Genomic DNA, 19,456 nt, shown 5'->3' with positions numbered 1-19,456 from the left:
TTGGAAAATTATCTTGGGTTGAAGAACTTCCTGCATAACTTCTTAGGTAAATCCTGGGTTTAGGTCTGTCAGTGGAAGATGGAAATAAAGCCAAAGAGGAGGGGTGTGTCTTCCATCCCACTGGTGGGGACTTTGACATTGAAATTGGTCTCCAACCCAACTATGGATGGATATCCATTCTGGCACAAGGAGTCAGCATGTGGCTGATTGCACGTAAGATGAAGGATGTTTTGTCTTATCACCAGACAGTTAGTCTGCCTGTGCAGTCAGTTACATGTTTTTGCCTTACGAAGAACAGGCCTGGGCTGTGCTGTCTATTCCAGCAGAGAAGGGTTGGGGAGGTGGGGGACTGCTCCCCCCCCCATGACAAACCCCAGTTGGGGTCTGGGGCTAGGGGGTCGGGGTTAAACCAACCTTCCCTCGAGTATAGAGCTGCCCTGCCCTGCTAAACTTACTGCTGGTTGTGACTGTGGACTATAAATCCCAGAGGCATCTGGAAGCAGGAACAGGAAGTGATGAGCAACCCTGCAGAGTCCTCCTGCTGTGACTCTGGACTGCAAATTCCAGAGACCTCAGGGACAGCAGGAAGAGGAAGCTAACAGAGCCCATGCTGGCTATGTGCCAGAGAGCCATAGCCAGCATGTGCCCCCCTGGCCTGAGTCACTACAGGTATGTGGCTGCAAAAAGTAAGGGTCTGTTCACTTGTTAGTCAGTTTAATCTCTGCAGTTTCGACTAACCTGCATAGACTGAATCAATTCAGCCATGGTCTTTTTGACTGTCTGTACTTAGCCTTAGTGACTGTACCTGTGGCAGGACTGGGGTCTCATGATTTGAGCAAGGAACCTGGAAAGTTACTTCATTAGTGAACAGTAATTAAGAATGAAGTCACTTACCTGTATTTTTCTCCTGTAGAACTGTGTCCTATTTTTCACTTCCTCATTCCAGAAACTGGAGGACATTACCCATTTTACAAAAATAATTTAAAAATATTGTCTTAGTTTTAAAACAGATTTTATAAGGAATTTTTGTTTTGCTTTTGCAGAAGTTTCCTCTTCTGGAACCTACAGGACACCTATTGAATAATACTTCAAAAACAACCATCTGCCTCACGGATGGTGGCTATGGCCCCTTCTCCCCCCTGCTTCCCTCCATCATGTCATGGGTCATGTATTGGTTGCAAAAGGAGACAGAAGGGGCAACTGAATCAAAAGTCAGGGAGTGGTAGGTACTGTGCTGGAGGGGCCTGTAGTGATGAGATAGTCCCAACAGAACTTTGATCGAGGTTACAAATGATGCATAAACAAAAGGTTCATGTTCACCATGCCAACAGTTTGCAGGGGGCTTGGCTGTAGAATACGGCTCTGTCTGTGAAGGTTGATGCAACTGCAGCAGTCAAGGAATTGAAATTGCCTCCAGAGTACAGCTCTAAAGATATTCCCATCTGTGCTTTTGACCAGACCTGAGGTGCAAGATTGCATCACAGATCAAACAGTGCATTTCTATTTAAATTAAAATATCAGCATAATTCTCTTTTGTTGTGTGTTTGCACAGCATCTAGCACAGTGGGGTTCTGATGCATGACTGGACTCATATATGCTATGATAATACAAAAAGAGTAGGTGATCAATCAGTACATTGCTACAACTGACAATATTACATGTCTTAGAAAATTAGCCAATGATTTTTATTAATATATCACACACAGTAAAAAAATACATTCAAAATACTTTTGACACATCATTTCTAAAGAGACAAAAAACCCCCCTAAAAATAAACATGCTTCTTTGAATGTTTTTCATACCATTACAGGAACATTACGTGCAACAGCTAGCTGTACTATTGCTTCCATAACATTACCTGTAATGTTAAAAGTAGCTTTTTTCCAGGCATGTTAGTGCAATTTAAATTGTTTACAAGGTCTATTTTGTGCCCTTCCTCCTTAATTTTACCTCAGTTGGAGTCACTTCAGTTTATGAAATCTAGACCGTCAAAGTAACGCCACTTAGCAGTTTCTTTTCTTCCACTCAGAGCCTTATGGTAATATTTCAGTACTTGGTTTGAGGCCAAAATGATTAAATGTCTGTTAGAATTTTGAAATCAGTCTGTGCTATACAAATGGTGCTGTATAATTAAACATTATATAATCTAAGTAATAAAATTCATAGGTCAGCTGTCTTTCTCTACTAGACAGCTCTTTGAAGTACTGTCTCACAACTTCTGCATTTGTTCTCTCATCAGAGGAATGTCTGTCTTTGAAATGAGGAAACTTCAACTCTGCTGGAGCACCTATCAGCTGCAAAAGGTAATTGGCATCTTCCTCTAGAGTTTCAAATTTTCCTATGAAGTCATAGTTGATGAGGCAGGGATAGCAGAGCTTACATATTTGCTCCCAATGAATGTCCATTCCTACTGGGCGATGGGAATCTAATAAATACTGGATAAATTCTTTGAACTTAACTCCTGATCCTGTTTTCAATGCCTCTTCATGTGCATTAATTCTATATTTCTTAATAATTGCCTTGCCAAATACTGGGTGGTAGTAGCTGTTGGGGTGTTCAAATTTATCCCTGAATGCAGACACCAATCTTTCCATGGGATCACGTACAAAGATAATCTTGGTGTAGTTATTTAAGCGTGTGTATATTCCTTTCAAGTCATAACTGTCTAGTTTCCTTAGATGTTTCCCATAGTGCACGGCATCATGTGAAATATTGTATGTTGAAGAAGCAAGTCCATTGAGCACCATCAGAATCCTTTTCCAGTTGGAACAGCCTGCTTTAGGTACTTCACAGTATAAGATTTTGTGTCTATCTTCCACGTATATTCTAGATACCATATGCACAAGATGGGTCCTGAGTCTGTTCTCACTGTTGTATTTTTTACAGAAGTTGATAAGAAAAGATCGACGTTTCTCTTGAGCCTCATCTGCATCTTTCCATCTGTCATCTTTGATCAAACTCTTGTTTAAAGGTTGGAGTGGTAGTGGTAAATACGCCTTCTTAAAGGGGTTAAAAACCAATCTGGTCATTTTCTGTTGTTCAGGGAACTGGCTGCCCTCTGTGATGGCTGTCTTTGGCTTGTATTGGCTGGCAGAAGCATTCTGTTTTTTGGGTGCTGTGGTAAGATCCTCTGGATGCTGATACTTGAAATCCTGTAAACATTAAAAGAATGAAAACTGAAAGCACGTTAACGATTTGGCTTTGCCCATCCCATGTTTTAACTGTAGCAAAAGAAGTGAAGTGAAGTGAAGTGAAGTGAAGTGAAGTGAAGTGTTAAATACACATTTAGTTCTTTCTGAAGAAAAAACCCTCGTAGGTACACTATCTGATTAATAAATTGGGTTAACAAACATGAGAAATATATCCTTTTAAATTTGATACTGCATAAACAGTACATCTTCCTAAAGTCTTGAGTAAATCGAACAAATATCAATCAATATTCAGAAGAGCTGCATATACAGAGGTTGGTGTACCTGCCCAACCCCTGCTGCCTTTAATTTCTGAAGGGAAAATCAGTTAGAAAGAAAAAGGTTCCAAATAGATAAGGCTGAGAAGAAACAGACTTGTGGGAAAATGACAACAGGGAAATATTTGAGAACAAAAAAATTATGTAAATATGTAAAAATACTTTTTGTTGCTCTTCTAAATTGCTTTTCCCTCCCATTGAGCTGTGTGTCCCATAGTGGATAGCACTGTAGAGGCTATTAAATGCCAATATAAGCTCTATGAGGAACAGTCTGCTTGCAGTAAGTGTTCATTGCTATAAGCTATACTTAAGAATGGGAATGGAGGGCAGATAATTTTCAAAGCATATATGGCACTATACCCAGGAACATGAGACTGCTTAAGCAGTGAATAGTGCATAGTAGAAAGACTGTGAATACCGTTTTGAAATTGAGTCTATAAAAATGCAAAAATTTCCAAGACAGTGCATTCTTCTTTGCAGTATGATCAATGAGGAAGATATTTCCAGTGACAGAAAGAAAACTGAGGAATCATTCAGTTCTGTACTGCTTCAAACTGTACAAATTTAGAGAGTGTTAAAGGCCTCTTATCTTCTGTTTTTCTGTATTTCTCTTTTTGCCAGCTGAAAACCATGGTATTCAGCTCAGTGAATCTGAAGGCTCTTTTAGTGACTGGCAGAAGACCAAGCTGGCAACTACAGAAGTTACAGGAGGGTAGCTGATTGCTTCAGTTTTGTCTTCCTCATTTTAACCCATTTTTAAAACATATTCAGATATGATAAAAATGAACACGCTTAGGGATTGAGACTAATATTTTGCCCAACAATGAAGAGGGTTCAAGAGCTTAGTGTCCTGTAACTGCAGAAAATGGAGTCCTGATAACAAAGCAGCGAATAACTGTAATCTCAACTAACAATTAGATGCCACACTGTCATGATAGACAGAAACTGCAATTATGCTGGAATACAGTGTCCCTTCAGGATACCAAGGAAACAAGTGCTTTGTTTTTGATAGGAAAATCTAGACTGTAAAGGTTGCAATTTTATATTGGAAATGGTTGGGGGAGGGGAACAGCTGGTAATTGCTGCAAGTAGATAAGGTTATGGTTGATCCTAATATAACTGTAAATCTGGGGCCAGCAAAATACTTAACCAGCTGCTTGGGGAACTTTATGGGTAAAAGATGCACACATTGTAAAAAATATGGTGCTTTGAGCCAAATAAAGTCAGTAAGGGGACTCTTGTCTTAGTGTATGTGCATAGATGTATCTGGATTGATATGCCTATGCTTCTGCATGAAACAGAATCTAACATCTGATGGTTTCAATGCACTGTTAAAAAAAACAAAAAACCTTTAATAACAGAACAAGAAATCAAGACTCATAACTCCTCTTTCAACGTGGGTAAAGCTCCTAACATTCTAGGAGAGAAATCAGGGAATTTGGATTACTTGGATGACACTGAAAATCTATCACAAAGCAGATCTATTGATAGAAAAAATGTAGGGGCTGCTTAGTGAAAGATAATATGGGAAACTGTTTTTAAAATGGAGAGTTGGCTTGGTTCCATCAAATCAGGGGAAAATATATACTTCTTGAAGTGAATATGACAAGTCCTGTCCACATGATACATTTGGAACCCAGAATCAACCTCAAAGTTATTCCCAAGTATAATCTAAAGTGGCTCAATGAAAGGATAGTATTTCAACTTGATTAGTGCAGAAACTGAGCGTACAAATATGAGAACCGATGCTGATGCATTTGTGACAGGAACAAATGCTCTTCTGGAGTAGGATGGGTCGAACCACTCAGACAAGCCTCAGGTAATACTTCACAAGAACTTGCACACAGCAGGAATCGCTTCAAAGTGGTCCCCTCTAAGCAAACTGAAGGGAAAATCAGTTAGAAAGAAAAAGGTTCCAAATAGATAAGGCTGAGAAGAAACGGACTTGTGGGAAAATGACAACAGGGAAATATTTGAGAACAAAAAAATTATGTAAATATGTAAAAATACTGTTTGTTGCTCTTCTAAATTGCTTTTCCCTCCCATTGAGCTGTATGTCCCATCATGGATAGCACTGTAGAGGCTATTAAATGCTAATATAAGCTCTATGAGGAACAGTCTGCTTGCAGTAAGTGCTCATTGCTATAAGCTATACTTAAGAATGGGAATGGAGGGCAGATAATTTTCAAAGCATATATGGCTGTTAAGCTCCTAACTGCCAGAAAAGTCTCCTCTGGAACTCATAAAAGAGATTAACAGCCTTTGCATATATACCTACCTGAGTAATGAGCTTGACTAATTGGCAAGAAGAATAGGTAGTCTTAAATGAGATGAATCAGAAGATAATCAAGTCCTGTGTTTAAAGAGGGAAGTTTACATGAAATGGGTTTCTTTTTTGAATTGTGAAATATTTGTATGCAGGCAAATGATGTTATCTATCAATGCTCTAGAAGTCTAGCTTCTTTGTCCTCAGCTGGATATTCACAAGTCTGCAGGCCCAGACGGAATGCACCCGAGGGTCTTGAAAGAGCTGGCAGACATCATTGCATCCCCCTTGGCAGGGATATCTGAAAAATCGTGGCACTCAGGTGAGGTCCTGTATGACTGGAAAAGAGCCAACGTGGTCCCTATCTACAAGAAAGGGAAGAGGTATGACCTGGGGAACTATAGACCAATCAGTCTGACGTCCATCCCTGGAAAAATCCTGGAGAAAATTCTCAAGGGATCCATCAACACCAGACAAATGGAAGGCAAGATTCTGAATACCAGGCAACATGGCTTTGTGACTGGCAGGTCTTGCCTGACGAACCTCATCTCCTTCTATGACCAGGTAATATGTGCCCTGGACAAGGGAGATGATGTAGACATCATATATCTGGACTTCAAGAAGGCCTTTGACCTAGTTCCCCAGGATGTCCTCATGGTTAAGCTGGGGAACTGTGGCCTTGATCATCATACAGTGCAATGGCTAGGCAACTGGCTACGGGGTCAAACCCAAAGAGTACTAGTTGAAGGGAGCAAATCAATGTGGCACAGGGCTACCAGTGGAGTCCCTTAGGGCTCCGTACTTGGGCCAGTACTCTTTAACATTTTCATCAATGATCTAGATTTCGGAGTCAGATGTGAACTGGCCAAGTTCGTAGACAATACCAAATTATGGGACAGGGCCATCACACTGCAGAACAGGCTGGGAAGACAGGCTGACTTGGACACACTCTCAAGGTGGGCTGACCAAAACCAGATGGCCTTCAATGCAGAGAAGTGCAAGGTGCTGCACCTTGGTAGGAAGAACCCTCAGCATACTTACAGGTTCAGCAGTGTGACAGCTGAAATTATGTCTGTGTGATAAAGGTTATTGCTGAAGGCTCTATGAAGACTGGATCAAGTGTTTTTCTGTCATTTGTTTAGATATTAAGTTATATGTTATTGCTAAGAGCCTAAAGTTTAAGATGTAGTAAGGCCTTGTATGAAGTAAGACCTAGTAGATTTAGCAAAGCCTTGAAGTAGTAAGGCCATGTGGCATAGTTAAAATTAACCTTATCAAAAGAATGCAAGGCTTGTACTGCTATTGGTCAGTCTAAGGACAGTTGAAGTAAAAAGAATCTGAATGGCTGTAAGTTATCAGCACAGCTCAGAAGTTACAAATTGGCTGGCACATCTGGAAATCATTCAGAAGGCAGATACAGCTCTGCGAAAGGGACTAATTAGCTGTTGACCTGGATCAGTGGGCCCATGGATCTCGAGGAACCCAAGGACTAAATACCAGGGTTCTTCCTGGTACCTCTCGGACAGCGCTGATTGGGGACACCTGACTTTGCTGAGCTTTGCAGAAGAGAAACTTGTCATACATCAGGCATCAGAGGGGACTGCCAATAAGTTGCTGACGCAAATTATTAATGTCTGTCTGTTGTTTTGTTATCTGTGCATAGTTGTATTTTTGTTGTCAATAAAACTTTCTTACCTTTCTATCCTCAACCACAGTCTCAATCCCGAACCCTCCGCAGGTGGCTGGGACAGGCAGTGCTATGCTCACTAGCATCATGACCAAAAGGGACTTGGGGGTCTTGATTGACCATAAGATGAATATGAGCCACCAATGTGATGCAGTAGTGGGCAAAGCTAACCAAACCCTGGCATGCATCCACCAGTGCATCTCAAGCAAAACCAGGGAAGTCATCCTCCTGCTTTATTCAGCCCTGGTGAGACCACAGCTGGGGTACTGCGTCCAGTATTGGGCCCCCCACTTCAGGAAGGATGTGGAGAAGCTTGAGAGAGTCCAGAGGAGAGCCACTCATATGATCCAAGGCCTGGAGGGAAGGCCATACAAGGAGAGGCTGAGGGATTTGGGATTCTTCAGTCTGGTTAAGAGAAGGCTTGGGGGGACTTGGTGGTAGCCTACAACTTCATAAAAGGGGTACATCAGGACCTGGGAGAACACCTGTTCACCAGAGCTCTCCAAGGGATAACAAGGTCTAATGGCCATAAACTCCAGGAAGGCCAATTCAGACTGGATATAAGAAAAAAAATTCTTTATTGTGCGTCTGTCCAGGGTCTGGAACAAACTCCCCCCAGAGGTACCTATTCTGAACTCCTTGAGGAGCCCCCAGGGGCACCTATTCTGAACTCCTTCAAAAAACTGCTGGATTAATTTCTTGCTAGGGTCACTTGATCCCAGCTGACTTCCTGCCTATGGCAGGGGGGCTGGACCCGATGATCTCATGAGGTCCCTTTCAGCCCCTAATGTCTATGAAATCTATGAAACATAGCTAACTATGCTGACTGAGACACAGCCTAGCTAAATGTTCTTAAGCTCTTTTTGGCTAAGTACAGACATTTGGGGGCATTAGGGGGAGGTTAAATCAACTCAAAATGGATGCCCGATATCAAGTAAATCAGGATGGGGAGGCTGGCTTTGCGGCTGAGGGTCTAGCAAGCTGGAGGGGATTGAGGGTCCACCTGGGAATGTGGGGGAAGGCATGATCCATGGATGGTGTAGGAGGGCAGGAGCAGCTCGTGACAGGGGGAGGCACGACCCATGGGTGAGGTAGGGGGACAGGGATGACCCACAGGGTGGGGCAGAAATGATCTGTAAGGGGTGGGAGGGCAGACATGACCCATGGATGCGGGGGGGGGGAAGTGTGACCTGCAAGTGAGGTAGGGGGGAGAAGTGAGCCACAGGACGGGTGGGGTGACTCCTCCCAGTGAACCTACATGCCCAACCATCCTGCCCCTCCCTGCACTGGGACTTACTTGCTTGGCTCCAGCAGTGGTGAACACTGATAAAAATGGCTGCACCTGGTGCAGCTTGTGGGGTGGGGGTTGAGAGGGCTGGCTGGTGGAAGGAGGGGGGAGAAAGGGGCCAGGTGGGGGTTAAAAAATAGACCAGTGAAGGGGGAGAGGGGTGTGAAAGGAGCAGCCCTGGGGCTGCGCAGGGGAAGTGAACAGAAGTTCCATGCATAGGTTTGACCAAAATAGAAGAAGCCTGATACTACATAGATCCAGGTTTATCTTAAATGGGGTTCTGCAATTTTTGGACTGGTTTGTGTGCACAGAACTTCTGTACAATTACTGATTTAAACTGATTGCCGGTCATGAGACCAGGCCTGTAAGTGTAAGGTCGGCACTGGGATGAGCTAAGTTTAAACTACGTGTAGCAGGGCACTAAGGTGCGTGCTACTTGGGGAGCTGGGATAACTCCTCAGGTGCCGGTTCCTGAGGCAACTAGAGGGAACTGATGACCCACACCTGCCTAGCCAGCTGACAAGAAGGGGCAGGGCCTGACTCCTATATAAATCACAGGCAGGAGGCCAGAAGGCAGTTCCCTGCTGGCAGACAAAGGGGAAGGAGCTCTGCCTGAGCGAGGAGAGGGAAGAGCCCTGATTGCATCAGCTGTTGGAGACTGGTAAATGATGGAGCACCCTAGGGGTGGCTGGATTAATGTTATAGCCAGACAGCTGGAGCTTGTGTTGTAGCCCAGGGGCTTGTTTTGTTTGCTGTTTGTAACCAGTGGTCTGGGTAAGGCTAAGAGGGGATGGAGGGGGACTCATAGCAGTGTGGGGACCTCAGCGCCAGTGAGGGTGCTGCATTTGGGGTACACTGACCCCAGCCCCAGAGAGTGGGGGCACTTGAGAAGCCCTAGAGAGTGGGGGCAGCGAGAAGCCCCAGTGAGAGGGGGCTGTGATTGCCGAACACCAGAGTGGGCGCAGAGAGAGAGAGAGACAGGACCACGGAGAGCCCGAGTGCCAGAGAGGGCGCGGAGAAAGACAGGGCCGCGGAGAGCCCGAGCACCGGAGAGGGCGCGGAGAGAGAGAGACAGGGCCGCGGAGAGCCCGAGCACCGGAGAGGGCACGGAGAGAGACCGAACAACATCAGTTACATCTGCGAGGCTTGGGGCGTGGTACAAGGGTGGTTGGAACCACGTATAGCCCATAAGGCTAGGGTGTACAGAACACCCAATACAGGAGACGAACTAGTGATAACAGGAGACCCGTGGACAAGAGGACGAAAGGCAGCCTCCCTATAAAATACATATGACATCAAAGTCGTGGCAGGAGATGATTTGAGGGTGCTTGTCGGCAACTTGGCACAGTAAAGGAGGTGGCAGAGGAGAGCACGGTGACCCTGACCATCCTCCTGTTAATGGTTATACACTGTATAACCATTTTGAACCCGATTTAACTTCCTGAATGTCTGTACTTAGCCTTCATGTTTAGAAGAGTCAAAGAGGCTTAAAGGAAATGAGGCAGTTACTAGCTGGCTGGCTATTGGGTGGAACTCGAATTCTTTTGGGAGTGATTAGTGACTTTGAATGCCTGTTTTTGATACCATAAACATGTGAACACTCAGCACAGAAAGTACTGAGCACTAGCCTTTCATGGAGCTTATCCCTTTCATTTTTATCGAGTTGTGCACATAAAAATTGAGGGTCCTGAAAGCATAGGCCACTTTGAAAAAATGTGGCCACTATAAATCTGCATTTATAAAATGTTATAAAGTCCATCATCCTTCATGTGCTGTTACTTTTATTAACGCCTAGCTTACAAACTTGTCAGTTATTAGCAAGCAGATAATCCCCAGCCCATTAGAATCGTAGGACCGGAAGGGACCTGTAAGATCATCAGGTCCAGTCACCTGCCATGGGCAGGAAGTTATTAGGCTCAAAGGAGTTCAATGAGGTGCTTGTCCAGCCTTCTCTTAAACACCTCCAAGGATGGCTACTGCACCACCTCTGCTGGGAGTGTGTTCCAGACTCTAGATACCCTTATGGAAAATAAGTGGTCCATCTTTAATTTTTCTTCAATTAGCTTGTGGCCATTGGTCCTCATCGTCCCAAGGGGTGCCTTTCTGAAGAGTTGCTCTCCCAGATCTTGGTGTTCACACTTGACATACTTGTAGGCAGCTATCAAGTCACCTCCCAGTCTTCCCTTGTTCAGACTGAACAAACTCAGCTCCCAGAGTCTCTCATATGACCTGTCCTCCATGCCCCTAATCATAGGGGTGGCCCTTCTCTGCACTCTTTTGAGCTTGTCCACATCTTTCCTGAAGTGCAGTGCCCAGAACTGGACACAGTACTCCAGCTGTGGCCTCAGCAATACCAAATAGAGGGGAAGGGGCACCTCTCTGGATCTGTTTGCAACACATCAGCTAATAAACACCAGAGTTTTATTTGCCCTGCTGGCGACTTTATCACACTGTTGGTTCATATTCATCTTCTGGTCGATTGTCACCCCCAGGTACCTTTCAGATGCAGTGCTTGTGGCAGAATACCACCTCTGCCTCTCCCCAAAAAGGTTCATCAGGTCTTCTCTCTTTTGCCCCTTCCTCACTAGAAGGCCTCTCTCTTTCATCATCTCTCTCAAGTCGTCCACAGTCATGTGGTCATACTTGTCAGCCATCCTAGCTATCTATACTGTTCAATTGACCCAATACCAAATTAGAGATTGTTTGCTCAAGGGTTTTCAGTGACTCTATTCCCTTCCCCAAATTATGCCTTCAGTACAGCAGGTTTTCATATTCTGCTTCTTCCACCACGTGTGGCGGGCCAGTAGGGGGTGCTCCTGCACTGAGCCACCCACATCACTGCACCCGACTACCTTCCAGGCTCTGAGTGCCTCCCTGGGGGTGCCTCACGTCTGGCCAACTCCCTTCCTGGAGCACACCCGCTAGCCTGGGGGTCGTGCTGCCACCAGCCAGGGTCTGGTCTGATCCTGGCACTGTGCCCCCTGGGAAACACAGCCCTAGTAATCCTTGAGGGCACTTGACCCACTTCAAGATCTTGGCATGCTTCCCTCAGTCAGATGTACAAATAATGGTCTCCCTTAGTCAGCTGAACCAAGGGGACCCCAAGGCATAATCTAGACCCACTCCCAATACGTCTCCCATGCTAGGTACAAAGGAGAACTTTACTGGTTACAAGGAGTAGGTTTGGAATTGGGTATAGGGTTGAGCAATATCATAGAAATCCTATAGAGCAAACAGGGTGGCTGGGTAGCCTTTGATCATGTATCTGAGTTACTGCAAACTATATGTCTAATTAGATCTCAGGTAGCTTACTCACGAGTATCATCCAGAGACAGGTGAAGATTCCCTCTGGAGGCAGGCAGTTCATTGATCATGAGTTTCAAGAGAAAGCAAGTTTCAGACAGGCCTGCTCTTTTCTGAGTTTTCATCATGGCTACTGCCCCTCCTCCTGGGCAGTCCTTAACTTAACTTATATAGAACTTATGACCTCATTTACCTGGTTCAATGGAGACTAGCACCTGTTGGCTGCCAGCCAACCAATTTGAAATGCATCACTGGTTGCTGGGCAGACTGGCAGGGTCTCTAGCCCCCTCCCAGTCAGGTTGGCATTGCTTAGAACAATAGGGAGTGTAAGCCCCTCACCTAGGTATGTGATGCCAGTCACATAGGCAGAGGGAGCAGGTTTCCCCCCTCCCTCAGGAATGTATCCAACTCAGGTTACCTAAAGAGATGGGATGTCTGCCTTCTGCAGGGCCCATATTACCCAATTTGTCACAGAGCAGAGTTTTTGGGGAAAGACAGAGGTGGCCTTCTGCCACAACCCCAGTACTGCTGGGAGCCCACAGCTGAGGGGACTCCCAGTTGCAGGGGAGACTCTGCTACACATGTGAATTAAAGCTTGATAGCAACCTTCACAGTTATGGTGAAGGTTCTTCCTGCCCAGGTGAAGGACCTGGCACTTGTCCCTACTGAACCTCATCTACTACCTCATTCTCTTGTCCCTGTTGAGCCTCATCCCACCTCATTCAATAACTATATCCATTTACAGCAACTCTGGAGCAAGACATTGAGACATGAAAGCTACAGCCAAACTTTCTGAGGCAAAAACCAGGGTACAGGGATGGCCATGTAGAATATCCTGAAGATCAGAGAAGTTTATACTTTAGTAGTATGGTGAAGGAAATGAGTTCTAGGATCCATAGAGAGAAACAAGTCTGTTTTTGAGATATTTTTACAGGTCTTGTAATAGGGTGTGCACAACTTGTCTGACAATTAAAATTCAGTGAAGCGTTGCATCTTAAGACAGCAATTATGCATGTGTCTCATTATTCACTTGTAGTATTTGACACATTTTAAAAGAAAGTTGCTAAATGGCCATGAATCTAATTTCTGAGGTAATTCAGAACAGTATATTAACCTTTGCTTGCCTTCAGTTAACTAGGGAAAGAGATCTATATAAAAAATAGTTTTAATACAAAGGGAAGAGAATTGGACATAGTGAGAGTTTTGGCAACCTTCCATTCAGTGAATGACCTGAACCAAGGGCATCTAGGGTGCAATTATTCCAATCTTTCATTGTTTGATATAGCCTATTTCTCACTCATTCACAAATAAAAAAGAAAAAGATTTCTCCTTACTACAGCAATAAGCTGTAAACACCCTCATACATCCACATTGATACTGTCCTTCCCCACAGTACCTTTACAAGACACTGAGGTGGAAGAGACAGACAAATGCCAATAATGGTTAATACTCATCCAATTATGTTATGTGGTAGTTTTACAATACACTGGTGGGATCTCAGCTAAACTGTTCTCAATTATAGCATTCTGCCATGCAAAAAGATAATGATGTATTGGGAAGGACAATATTCCAGAGCTGATTTACAAAAATTTAATGATCTGTAATGCAGACAGTGCTGTGCCTCCTAAATGCTTTAGTGTTGGATCTTGATTTACGAATGGGAATAGTAAAAATGAAGTGAGTCCATCAGAAAATGTGGATCTGAAATAGAGGGAAAAAAGATTTTGTTTTGTGTTCTTCTGCATATTTAAATTACTATATTTTAAGGATCAATGAGATGGATTCAGTTTTCAACATGTAGGTATATCATCACACTCTCTTCTTCCGACAATCTTTTATCATTAACTTCCTCTCACAAACTAACTGCATGAGAAACTTTGGAGTAAACTGTACTGTAAGTCAGTGGGGTTTGCACTTACTTATGGCAGGGTTGAGCTTAGTTCCTATCTCTGGTGCAAATAAAGAGACAATCTATCAGTGATACCATACCAAACAGCCAATAGACATGCTTTGCGAATAACTCTCTCGGTTATTCTTCTGCACTGATGATTACATTCCATCACTTATACTCAAAGTGGGTTAGAGTATATCTCCCAAAATGAAACCGATGAAAAACAAGTTTTCATAATAGATACTTCTTTGCACTTGTGACCAAATCTATTTCTGATGCAGCTTGTGTCCAACAGACTCTAATTTCCTGTAATGCCATTCTGAGGATTCAGACAGGGGAAAAAAAACGAAGTAGCGAGGCTATACAGTGCATGTTCATATAATATTACTACAGTGCTATTACAGAGAAAATTAAAAAAGGTGATGTGTCAAAAGTAGGAGCCACAGTATTTCCCCAAACTTTTGATGCCTGGGACACACTTTTGTTCTGGATTAATATGGGCTGCATACTTCACTCTGACACCTGAAAAGGGTTTCATTTCATATATATATAAGTACAAATTTGAAAATAAATAACTTATTCCATTACCCTGCCAGGACAAATCGCGCCATTATTGAGATGTACTGTTAAAAAAATAACTCAATGAATTTTCTGAATTTTGCAGCACCCCAGCTGAAAAATCACTGAGATGGATCTAAATTCAGAAAAGACATAGAGAGGGCCTTGAGGCTAAAAAAGGTTAAGAATCATTGGTCTATCTGGTGCCACTTAAGGGCAATGCAGGCAGGATCTCATCCTGCTGCACTCTATTCTGTCTGCCTGGCTTCCCCCCTGCTCTATTCCCCTACCACTCCCTGCTCAAGCAGGGATTCCCCCCTTCCCCTCTCCCATAGCACGGACTGTAGCCAGCATGTGTAATGCTAGCTAATGCTGAGAGGTGTCTGTGTAAGGCAGACAGGACAGTGTCTGCTTAGGGCTTTTTGGAGCTAATCAACAGGTCAGCTGGTAATGTCCCTCCATTCTTTCCTTGGGGAAAGCTGTTTAAGAAGAGCTTGAACTACTAAGACAGGCTTTTGTTTTCTTGATGGGGTGCTAAACACTGTATTATCAACTCCCTGAGGGCTCCCTCACTAGTCAACAGCAGCGGGGAGGGGGGCTTTCCCTAATCAGAGCATCCTGCTGAGGCCTGGCCACACACCTCCTCAGTTCAGCACTGTGGAAGGGAAGGGAGGGCAGCTCTAGCACCCCCCCAGCTTCTAGCCTGAGCCACTGCAGGCATGTGTCTAGATTTTCTCAGTCCAGAGGGAATGTCTGTGCACTTGCAAACTGGTTCAGCCTAGCCAGGTTAGACTAATCTGCAAAGATTGAATCAATTCAGGCTCAGGCTTCTTGAATGTCTGTTCCTACCCCTCACTTGGAAGTGTGGAAGGTACGCTTCCATTGCCTCTCCCAGCAGTTGGGATTCATTGCTATAAATACAGTGTTGGAAAACTAAAGGATAGGAATTTTACTTCTGATCCAGCTTTTCAGTCCTATGGTACAAGATAAAGTTAAATGCTATCAATGTTCAATTAAGGGCTTAAAATGCAAAGGTAATTCTTTTCTTTAAAGAAATATATAAAAAGTCACTTGAAAATGCTTCTAATGTGAGGGCAAGTTGGTGCAAAGTGTTAGTACATTACTGTCTACCTGGCTCCTAGATCACATAGAGGTCCCAGTTAAAAATCAGGTTGGTAGTTATAGCCCACTCCTCATTTGTTTAAATTGTAAAATAGTAATTGTGCCCAACTCCATGCTATCTCCTCAACAGAGGCCTATGATTGTGCCAGAGGGCTCAGGATTAAGAGGCATTAGCAGAGGTATGTAGAACGGGGGTTGCACAATCCTGTTTCCAACATGCCAGATCAAAGCCAGGACAATTACAGTCTTAATTTCATAAGCATAAAATCACCTAAATATATAAAGTAAAAGTCTGCAAAAAGTAGTGACTATTCACAGTCTTCTCATACTAGGACAATATTTGCCTGGAATAATTGGGTACAATTATCCTGAGAGTACCAGAGCCAGTAAGTAAATACACTTCAGTTTTCCTCCTGTCATCAAAAGTATGTAATCCTAAATTAGTGAGCTGAACAGATTCCTAAGAGCTCTCAAAAGAGAGACTGCCAAATCTGCAAAGGAAGACTCATATGTGAAAGGTAAAATTTTTCTATTTTTCAGCTTCTCATTAACTTCACCTATTTAGACTCCATTGGGTGCTCAGCTTACTCATTCTAAAATGACTAAATGTTTTAATTTAACCACTTAACCTCTAACACAAGCCCTTATTCTAACATTCTAACCTCTACCATTAGCCATTATTGCTCATTATAATACTACTCTAACATGTAACAGATATTATGGTGATAGGCACCAATACAAAACCCTAAGATAGATTTGGGATGAACATATTTAAGACACATGACTTCTGTAACAGTCTACCCAAACCTATCTAAGCTGTCTCCTGTGCTGTTCATATATTGCCTGTGGGTGGTACAATTTGTTTTTAATTCAGATACTTCTACCAGTGTTCAGTTTATGGACAGTTCCAGGACTATGTCTGGTTTTGGAGTAATGAGCTGGCTTTTATAAAATATACAGAGTGCAATAATCATAACCTGTATTACCACAGGCATTTTGGAAAGCTCTCCAAGTATCATACTACCATATTTACACAAATTCAAGATTGTGTTGAATTTAAGAGAACCCTCCAATATTCAGATTCTAGACATGGAAAATGTATAAATTTGTTCTAAGTTTCCCATATCTAGAATTTAATTTTTGGAGGGTTGTCTTAAATTCAACCTCCCTTCACAACTGCTACAGCAAGGCAAACAGCGGCAGGGGGCAGGGGAGTCAAGTGGCCTGTGCCCTGCCACAACTCCCCGCCGACTTCTGCCTCCCCTCCACTGGTGCCTGTATGCTCTGTACTTGCCCTTGTGGTGCTGGTACCCTCTTCCCACCTGTTCTCCCCCTGCCCCAGGGCCTATCCCCCTTGCCACTTGGTGCCTCTCCTGTCTGCCCTCCTGTGCTTTTGAGCCCTGATGCTTGCCCTTCCCCACAGTACCTGCATCTTGAGCACAGGTCCACTTACCCTGCCCCCCACCTCCCTTTTGCTGCCTGCCCCCGCTCTCAGAGGCAGGTGGAGGTGGGAGAGGAGGACAGCAACTAAGGCTCCAACTCCACACCCTGATTCAGGGTCAGAGCTGTTGATTCTCCCTGATGGTACTCAAATCTAAGACAAGCAGCTTTCCCCTCCATGTTGAATGTTTTAGATTTGAGTAAATATGGTATCTGCAAATCTATTTTCCCTCTTGATCAAAATCTACATGTATTTTTCACATGAAGTCATATCCCATAGGCCTTACTCAGGCCTATTCCTGCATAGGGCAGGAATGGATACCTCTGTTCTGTTCAGGTTTTAAAACAGACCAATTACTGTAGTACTAAGTACCTACAAGACATAAGCACAGGAAAAAAAAAACAACAACAAATGAGGTGTGAGCTCTGATCAGAGTTATATTCAGTCAGAAGAATAAATTCATGGTGGGATAAAAGCCTCCAGTAATTAAAAAAAAAAAAAAATACTTTGAGCAAGACTTAAGTAGCACTGTGTGTCTACAGAACACCAGATGCTGGCTACAGGGGCAGACAGCTAATGAAAGTGTCACTTATTCAGAAAACTACAACTGGTAAATTTTAATTAATGAATAAGAACCATTTAAAATCTTTCTTTGTAAAACACAGTTCAAGAATGGGTGAATGGGTGGCTATTCCCCTCAAATCTGTAAGCAGAAATTAATGAAAAATAGGATTGAAAGAAAGATTAGGAGAAGGGGGGTTCACTTAGGCTAGGGACAGACATACAGCTGGCGGGAGCCTGAAATGACTGAACCAATTTGCAAGTGAATAGACATTCACTTTTGATTTCAGAAATGCAGCCACATGCCTGAAGTGGCTCAGGCTAGAAGCCGGGGAGCGCTAGAGCGGCCCTCTCTTCCCTTTGGCAGCAGCCCCTTTCCCCCTGCTCCTGCTCAGGCAGTGGGGGGCCTGGCTAGAGATGGCCAGCATGGACCTGCTATCTGCCCAGGGCTGGGGCTGTGAGGCTGAGGTGAGCTGGCCTGTGGGTGCTGCTGAGGGCAGAGGTGGAGGGGCAAGCCTATGCTCTGCTGTGGGGGCTGAACCCTACTCAGCGGGCTGTAGCTTGGGCTAAAGCAATGGGGGCTGTGGCCAGACTGCTCCCAGCTCCCCATGCCAGGCTGGGCAGGGCTGTCATGGAACTGCAGCTGTCTGGGAACTGCCTTCCCAGCAGTTACGGTTCTGTGATAGCCCTGCCCAGTTGCATGGATGGGGCTGGCCAGGTAGCAGGCTGCCCAGGTGGCTTGGAGGTGCTGGCAGGCCCCAAGCCCAGCAGCCACCCACCGCTGCTACACTCCCTGCCCTGTGCAGCATCCAGCAGCAGCAGCAGCCACATCACAAGCAGCAGGCTGGCTGGGGCTGGGCGGGATGTTCTGCCCCCCTCACCTCCAGCTGTCGCTGCCATAGCCACTGCTGCAGCTGCTCCTGCTTTGCCACCCTAGGTGGTGGATGGGAAGCTTCATCCCAGCGGCTTCTGCCCAGGGCATAGAGCTCTGGATTCAGCTCTGGCTGCTTTCCACCAGCTGTGCCCACCTGCAGGTGCTGCTCATTGCACCAGACAGGTGGAGCGGGTGGAAGGCAGCCAAGAGCTGGAGCCGCTGGAGGTGAGAGGAAGCTAGCTTGGTCTGGCAGGGCTGTTCTGCTCCCTCAACTCCAACTGCGGCTACTACTTTTGCCATCCCATGCAGCACGACTCAGGGTGGGAGAAGCTTCAGCCCCCATTTCCAGCCTGTGAACGGAGCTCTGGATACAGCTGCAGCTGCCTTCCATCCCCTCCACCCACCCAGTGTGATAAGCAGCTCCTGCGGGTGGGCATAGTGAGTAGAAGGCATCTGGAGCTGGAGCTCCATGCCCTGGGCACAAGTCACTGGGATGAAGCTTCCCACCAGCCCATCTAGCGAAGCATGGCGCAGCAGGGGCAGGAGCAGAGGTAGCAGCAGCAACCGCCGTGGAGGGGCAGCTGGAGGCAAGGGGGGCAGAACAGCATACAACATAAAAGCCAGCTCATTACTCAAAGACCAGACATAGTCCTGGAACTGTTGGGAAGCATGTGGACCTGATAAGGTATAAGAGAAGAATACCATCAGACACCTCACTGTAGCCCCTGACATTATATACAGATTGCATAAAGCCACTTGTACTAATGAAATGAGACACTCTGCACAAGCCAATTCAACAGGATGATTTGTGTGGTCAGTAACTTGGATGAAGGGAATTCATCTCTAATTTTACTTGCCAATTCTTGTTCATATCTGGAATTAATTCCCTTTGTTTTTGCCCTTAAAGTAAAAATATTTGGTTTCCCCTTAAGAAGCTCAAAATGTGAAGGGTAAGGAATTACATCAAGATGAAGTCTAGTGGAAAAATATCCCAATTTA

At 44.6% G+C, this 19,456-nt stretch overlaps 1 protein-coding gene and 1 long non-coding RNA gene across 4 annotated transcripts in view; one reads left to right on the top strand and one right to left on the bottom strand.

Annotated features, from left to right (window-relative positions):
• LOC132249327 (uncharacterized) overlaps positions 1 to 2,971 on the top strand; it is a 257,790-nt gene extending 254,819 nt beyond the window's left edge. Inside the window, exons 2-4 of the long non-coding RNA XR_009460740.1 lie at positions 2,240 to 2,303; positions 2,679 to 2,782; positions 2,887 to 2,971. This is a non-coding gene — a long non-coding RNA (uncharacterized LOC132249327). The remainder of the gene's footprint in view (positions 1 to 2,239; positions 2,304 to 2,678; positions 2,783 to 2,886) is intronic.
• Positions 1,660 to 19,456, bottom strand: part of CHST9 (carbohydrate sulfotransferase 9) — a 185,108-nt gene continuing 167,311 nt past the window's right edge. For all 3 annotated transcript variants that reach the window (XM_014595251.3, XM_019487409.2, XM_059724153.1), the window contains exon 4: positions 1,660 to 3,152. In XM_014595251.3, the coding sequence (XP_014450737.1) occupies positions 2,109 to 3,152 (1,044 nt within the window). In that variant the 3' untranslated portion in view covers positions 1,660 to 2,108. The remainder of the gene's footprint in view (positions 3,153 to 19,456) is intronic.

Source organism: Alligator mississippiensis, chromosome 3 (genome assembly GCF_030867095.1).
Source record: "Alligator mississippiensis isolate rAllMis1 chromosome 3, rAllMis1, whole genome shotgun sequence".
NCBI lineage: Eukaryota > Metazoa > Chordata > Crocodylia > Alligatoridae > Alligator > Alligator mississippiensis.
Note: the sequence above shows the minus strand (reverse complement) of the source record. Positions and strands in the feature narration are given on the sequence as shown.